General features: G+C 40.4%; 1 protein-coding gene and 1 long non-coding RNA gene across 9 annotated transcripts; both read right to left on the minus strand.

Moving 5' to 3' along the window:
* Window positions 1–1,671: 1,671 nt before the first annotated feature.
* LOC112189535 lies at window positions 1,672–5,152 on the minus strand. Of its 8 annotated transcripts, none has more exons than XR_005807519.1 (7): window positions 4,835–5,151; window positions 4,086–4,165; window positions 3,604–3,999; window positions 3,326–3,455; window positions 2,516–3,245; window positions 2,264–2,320; window positions 1,672–2,158 (listed from the first exon to the last, which is right to left on the minus strand). It is a non-coding gene; the product is annotated as an uncharacterized LOC112189535 (long non-coding RNA). The 8 variants fall into 8 exon arrangements; XR_005807518.1 differs by having other exon boundaries at window positions 3,604–3,838; window positions 4,835–5,150; XR_005807522.1 differs by having other exon boundaries at window positions 2,516–2,600; window positions 3,035–3,245; window positions 3,604–4,165; window positions 4,835–5,148.
* Window positions 5,153–5,660: 508 nt separating this feature from the next.
* Window positions 5,661–6,531, minus strand: LOC112189534 (ethylene-responsive transcription factor ERF109). Its single transcript, XM_024328875.2, has one exon. The coding sequence runs from the start codon at window positions 6,444–6,446 to the stop codon at window positions 5,820–5,822; it is 627 nt and encodes a 208-aa protein (XP_024184643.1). The 5' UTR covers window positions 6,447–6,531; the 3' UTR covers window positions 5,661–5,819.
* Window positions 6,532–7,126: the final 595 nt, after the last annotated feature.

The raw sequence follows: 7,126 nt of genomic DNA on the forward strand, positions 1-7,126 counted from the left end.
TCCGATGCCTAAGTTAGTCAATGTATTTATGTTGACAAAGTAACAGTAGGTAAGTATTGAATGCGTCATTAATGAGGAGAGAGGAGAGAACCTTTTATAGGTGAGGAAGAGGATGATCTTCTCTTTGTTTTCGATGTGGGACTGATGTGCTTCAGTTCCCAGTTTCAGTAGCTTCTGATGCCATCTTGACACGGCGCGTGGCGGCGCGTCGGCGGTGCTTTGGGGTTGATCCGGGGCTCAGGCGGTAACCCGGCTAACTGTCTTTACGCCAGTCACTCATATGGTGGGCGTTGGTACCCCTGGTGGTACCATGAGCGTGGCTCATTATAGCTAATTATGCTTGCAATTGGACATGTATGTACACAAACCAACTGCCCAGATTAAAGCACCGTTGGTTTCAAATTTTCTGAAAAGCCAACGGGTCGATGCCACCTGTCCCCTGCCGCAAAAGCAATGTCGCTACGCGACAAAATACGGATATGCAGAAGGTGCTGGGCCACATGGCGCTTCTCGATTGGTCCGTGGCCTCCACTCCCGCGTCTGTCTCCTTGCGTCCGCACCTGACGTCACCCACGTTCTCCTCTTTGGCGAGCTGGCAGCTCCATGACCTTGGGCAAGAAAATAGTCAGAGGCTTGCCCATTTTTTTGGCCTGGGTCAAGAAAAGGCAAAGCTTGGCTGGTCATGTATGGGACGGTGGAAGCATAAAAATCAATTAACCGGTCAAACACTCATCATTCCCACCTTTTGTCCGGGCAAACCGATACCGTTGAACTTGCTCTTAGAGTTTAGACTCTAGCCTCGATCTCGCAAAACAATTTCTGGCTTCTTCTTTTTTATTTTTGGTGTAATGGGGACAGAAGGCCCAAACAATTTCTGGGTTCTCTTTTTTTACGTGGGGGCACAAGGCCCAAACAATTTCTGGGTTCTTTACCCAACAATGCTCCAAGTCAAAATTGCACTGGAAACTCCGAGAGAGAAGGGTGGGATAGGAATAAAATAAAAATAAAAATAAAATTCAGAAGTATCACATTGTAAAGTGTAATCACCTGAAGTATTATGCTTTAATTGAAAGATTTAGTGAATTTAGGGAAAAAAAAAAAAAACTTATTCTGATGAAATTGTCGTCAGAAAAGTTATTGTTTATAATTAAAATAGTAAATAAATATAAAAAAATCTCTCAGTGACCATTTTGTTAGGTAAAGTTAATATTTAAATTTAAAATGTCGTCTGCGACACTCATTAAGACGATTTTCTCAATTGTGTACAAATAATCAAAATGTATGTCCAGATTTTCTAACGTTGATTATAGGTACATTATATAAATAATTCTTAAAAGTTAAAAGATAGTCAGCTTTTGAAATAAATACTACTAGTTGTTACATTGCTGCGGGGTTGTTTTTTTTCTCGTCTCTTCCACTGCTTTTGCTTAGAACATTATTTACCGTAAGTTTCAAAAATAAAAAAAAAACCGTAAGAAAAGCAAGTACTCCATTTTTTTGTATATGAAAGAAACAAACTACAGTTGAAGAAAGGGACACCCACCTTACTTATGAATAACATGAAACTGAAAATGAAAGAGCGCAAAACAAAGTGCAAATACAACTTAGAAAAATGCTCTGGAAACCCAAGTAAAAACCCAAAAGGGAAGGAAGCAAATGAAACTGGGAAAAATAAGTAACAACCATAAGCACCTTAAATAACTAAACCAACAGAGGACAAATATATACATAGACAATTAAGAGAAACAACACAAAGTCTTTACATTAGTGAGAGAACTAAGAGATCCGGCTAGAGCGCGTGTGCAGTGCTTGCTCTGTGTATAGAAAGTTAATATCAATCTTTTGTGTATAAAGAAAATTAAAAATAAATCTTGGTCTTTGTTTCACAGCGAATATCCAATTGCTGCACTCGTAGAAAGAAATGACCAGCTGCTGCGCTACCTAAACACCAAGGCAAACAACGACAATCTGGTTCAAGCACATCATCAATAGAATGGTCCTCGTAGAAACAACCAAGGCACTGTCCCATTTTCTAATTCTGCCAAAGACAGTAGAATTGATACCAGCAAGCAGACTAAGATTACATCCCAGTCTGTCTGCTTGCTAATTGCAGTCTAGAAAAGCCAATGGTTCTTTCTGGGTCTTCTTGTGGAAACATCTGTAAATAGATTAGTAAAAGAATGAGTATTATAACCAGACTGTCGGGCAAAAAAAATAAAAATTGTAAATAAGATATTCAAGAAATAGCAGTTTAGTTCATCACCTGCAGTAGCATATAGCGAGTTGTAATGCACTTTGCTCCAAAAGCTCAGCCAAAGCTCTGAAAAACAACAGAAAAGGGTGGACAAGTTTGAAAAAAAAACAAAAGAACCCTCACTGACTTTTACTTGGAAGTTCTACTATAGCAATATAACACAAAGGTTGAACAGAAACTGACATATGTTATGCGTTATGCATTCTCTTTCAAGTTTCAATGCAGCTTGACGTTAAGATGCAGTAAGCAAATGAGATATACCTTGTGTAGGATTCCTGTCTTTAGGAAGGATCTCAATGTAGCAAGTATCCCGAAGAGAGGTGATTAAACAAATTTTGGCTCCAAACTACAGATAAAACCATAAGGCGTTAGAAGCCAATCATTGTGGAAATATCATTAGAGCGAGAAATAATAAAACCATCAATGAATAAACAAAAATAATCAACAGATACCAAGACATTATGTCTTATGAATCTGTACTTCATTCTAATTAGAACTACAGGTTGACTATTAAATCATAACTATAAACAAATGAAACAAAGATCAACTTGGATCGTGATTTCTGCAGAATGATACTATATTACTCGAAGGAAAGCAGACAACAAAGAAGTGCATTTCAGGCCTGTGTATGATCAGTGAAACTAAGTGAGGTTTTGCAGTGCAGACCAAGTATTTATGATCAGTGATGCTAATTAATTAATTAATTGTGGTCCACCATTTCCTCGGTTCTTATGATTACAATACAATTCACTTCTCATCTAGATGCAAGGGAACAATTACATGGAACATAAGATCATCCAAACCATGCCTTCACAAATAAATGGTTCAAGTGATGAAGAAAGTAGGCATCCTCACAAAATGACCACAGAACATATAAAAAACGGAAATTGCTTCTTGATAGTCCCACACAATACAAACCCTTCTGTCCCTTCGAATGGTTTGGAGAACTTGGTCTTGGAATCCCATCTTCTTTCAAAAGATAATCATCTGCCTAGTAAAAAAAAAAATCAATATGAATTGAGGCCAAAAAACAACTGCACTTTGTTTATTGTAATTGATTAGTATAATCACCTTGAGCCACAAACTTGTTGATGTCTTGAATCCGGTGCAGAAAACGATGGACTCAAACTGGCTGGTATGACTTCCCCCTTTTGAGTTCCACATGGCTTCCTCTTATGCTGCCTATTTCTGCAGGTAAAACCTGCATGGATATAAAAAAAAAGCATTGCAAGTTGTTGTTATAGACTTCTATTTAGTTATCTTGTTAATACAAACTCAAAACAAAAACCAAAAAATGACAATAAAAGCGAAAAAATGACGCATGAGGCAGAGGATCATGTTTTGTTTACCTGAATCTCGTCGGACTTGATCTTACTACAGGCGCTGACATCAATTGCCGGATACTTGTCGTACTTGATCTTCAAAAAGAAAGGGCCCTCTTTTGGCCTGGCTATCCCGTACTTGGGTCAGGTCTCCATAAACCAGCTTACTAAGCAAATCCATCAAAGAATCCTCTTTGCTAAATGAAAGATATCTTAACAAAACCAAGGCCAAGTAAACCATCTTTCTTGACAAAAAATGAACCTGCATATCACATCACTTCATATAATGTTAAGCTAAATCTTATATTTAACCACAAAATATCATAGCATGACCAAAACACTTTAGAGTTTGTAAACATTCAAAGACTCAAGCTGAAATTGAACTATGTTCTTGTGTTCAAGCCAACTGAGAAACTCAATCTCCTGGAAGAAGGGAAAACCAAAAATGTGAAGAATGATCAATCTCATGAGCAAGTAACAATAGTCAATCAGGAGATGTAATTTTTCACCTGTTTGGGGAACACAACTCCTCCCCTGACTTCCTTGATCAAGCAATGAAACTTCCTTGGCAGCGGAAACGAATCCATCTCTGCAGGAAAGAAAAACCATAACTAATCAAGGTGTGGAACCACTCTTTATTTGAAACACTTGCACATCAGCATCACTTTGATTAAAGTGTGGATGATGGAGTGAATTATACAGCTTTTGCATAATGAGAAAAGTATAATCTATATAAAGGGAAACAATACAGCAACAATAACGTTATAGCAACAATGAAAAGAAGAAGGAATGATCTTTTAATTAAATCCTGATCTTTCTCCCTGATCTATGTAATTTCCTCCAACCTTCAACTTCAAGCAAGTCAATCTCCTTTTCCTAATAAAGCAGCAAGTTAAGAACAGTCCAAATAAAGTGATTGCTTGACCATTATTCTACCACGTATTACAGTTCCTTGAACAAGTCCAGAACCATATTTATATGAAATCAATGAAAGAAAAACCCACAATTCTCCTTATCTTATATCTGAAAATGGTAAAAGAAATCTTTCCGACATTTCAGAACTAAAGGACTTACATTTAAAAGACAAGAGTCAAGAAAACTAACTTGGATGCTTATGCTTTTAGGTAAGATTCACCCAAAGGAAAGGAACACGCAACACCCTAAAACATCCATAAAATCCTCTAGCGATGATACCATACTGAAATCCAAATTTCAACCAGGCAGAAAGAAACAAGTCTAAAATCCAAAGCAATTATACCCTTTTGCAGAAGATGGGGGACCCGAGGAAGTAGACATGATCGGCAGCTGTTCGTTGGTGATGCCGCGTTAGCTAATTTCCCGTCGTATGGCCATATGGGTTTTGTAGATCGGCTCATCCTAGATTCATTGGCGTAGGTCGTGTTGCAGGTTACCGGAGTTTGAGAAATGGCGGTGAAGAAGAAAGTTTTTAAGTTTTCCATTGTTTGTTTAGCTAGCTGCTGAGAGAGGGAGAGATAGAGAGAAGTGGGGATGAATAATACTAAATTCTGTTGCAAAAACCAAAATATAGCACTAAATGAGGGGAAGGAAAAGCAATCAGCTATGGCTACCTTATTTTATTGTTTGGTTTATTAATAAACAATCTCATTGGTGACAGATGCAACTTTTTGTCACTAATGTTTGCTATCGTGGATCACAACAGTTAATAGAATCATTTGCAATCTGTCGCTGGCCTATGGTCATGTTCTAAATAGTCAAAGAATTAGAGGGTCAGTCACCATTAGCTCAAAAGTTTTGTGGTAGTGATTGGTGGCTTGTCCATGTCATTCATGGATTAAGAAGAAATGGGCCCAACTGATCCAAATTCACTTCTGTTTGGCACTTGGTTGTGCTACGGTTTGGCACTTGGTTGTGCTAAACCCAATGGGGAAAGAACATGTTACGTACTGCTTAATTTTTTTAATTTTTAAAGTAGAGTACACTCTCATGTCAATCTCCTACTTATTATATCCAGATTTCCCAACTTAATAATATGATGGTACTTGGATGTTGCTGCTTGCTTGTGTTTCGTCTTTTTCAACTGAGAAAACCAACTGCAGTCTTTTCCTAAATCCTTCTAACTAATAAATATGAACCGCTACGGCTTGTTGACTCCTAGTACGACGATGACCCCCTACCTAGAAGAAATTGAGTGAAATTACTCAATTTCTTTATTATTCAACAAATTTGAGTTGACCCATGTGCTTAAATCTTCATCGCCGTCGTCATTGATCTTTAAGCATTTCCCAGATGAAACGATCAATGTCTTCGTCCTTAACATCACTGCTCTGTCCCTCTTCCTGATTCGCTGACTTCACAGAACTCGCGTTGACTTGATTGACCTCACCAGTCTCCATGCTTTGCGTAGTCGATGCTGCACTAGTAGTACCAGCTTCACTGCTTAGTGGGAAGTTGAGCTTGGCTTTCTCTCCTCGGAACTCGATCGCAGCCTTGTCATAAGCCCTGGCCGCTTCCTCCGCCGTCTTGAACGTCCCGAGCCAAACCCTCGCCGCCCGCCGCGGATCCCGAATCTCCGCAGCCCATTTCCCCCAAGGCCTCTGCCTCACTCCCCTGTACTTGCCCTTCTTGATCCTCTTCCCTTTGTCCGGCTTGCTTGGCGGGAAGAACTCGCAGCCGAGGCAGCCGTCGATCCTGCACACCTGGCACGTGTCGCCATCCGAAATTGATATCACAACCTTCTTTGTTCCACTTCCACCTTCAACTGCTGGCCGAGAGTGTCCGCTGCTTCTGGAAGCAATGCCGCCGCCGCCGCCGCAGATGACCTGTTTAAGGGCGGAGACCATGATTGCGTGCTCCTGCTCTTTCGGCAAACCCCCGGAATGCGAGGACATTTTCGATTCTGGTGGCGACTAAGTGAAGCAGTGGAGTGCATGCACATAGAATATCAGTAGCGACTAGTTAGTACGTGAGGAGTTTGGAATAGATTTGCTGAGTCGACGAAAAGAAACGGCGGGAGAGATTGGGTATATAATAAGGGTGAGCCAACAGTGGGGGCTGTCCACGTGGTTGCCAGCTGTTAGAAGGTTTGGGCTATTGAGATAGTGGGCCCTCCGAGCAGCTGAGTTTGAGAGTGCCGCGTAAGCATTTAATATCAGTAGCGACTAACTAGTCACGTGAGGAGTTTGGAATAGATTTGCTGAGTCGATGAAGAGAAACGGCGGGAGAGATTGGGTTTATAATAAGGGTGAGCCAACAGTGGGGGCTGTCCACGTGGTTGCCAGCTGTTAGAAGGTTTGCGCTATTGAGATGGTAGGCCCTCCGAGCAGCTGAGTTTGAGAGTGCCGCGTAAGCATTTAATCCGCCGCGTCCGTCACAAACTTGGCGTCGTGGCGGCCAAGTACAGTGACAGAAGAGCACCCCGGGACGTTAGAGCTGGATGTGAATTTGCTCACCACCTTGCCAAAGGGGGTGATACCACCACTCCACAAACACTCACCGCGTGTCCAATAGTCTAATCCTGGTTTAGGATTAATATTAATACCATTAACAATATTAATAATTAATGAAGAAA

The sequence above is a fragment of the Rosa chinensis genome, chromosome 2, assembly GCF_002994745.2.
Source record: "Rosa chinensis cultivar Old Blush chromosome 2, RchiOBHm-V2, whole genome shotgun sequence".
In the NCBI taxonomy this organism is placed as follows: domain Eukaryota; kingdom Viridiplantae; phylum Streptophyta; class Magnoliopsida; order Rosales; family Rosaceae; genus Rosa; species Rosa chinensis.

Excerpts from the sequence above, each read along its gene's own strand:
- LOC112189534 (XM_024328875.2), bottom strand. The coding sequence starts at position 6,446 with ATGTCCTCGCATTCCGGGGGTTTGCCGAAAGAGCAGGAGCACGCAATC.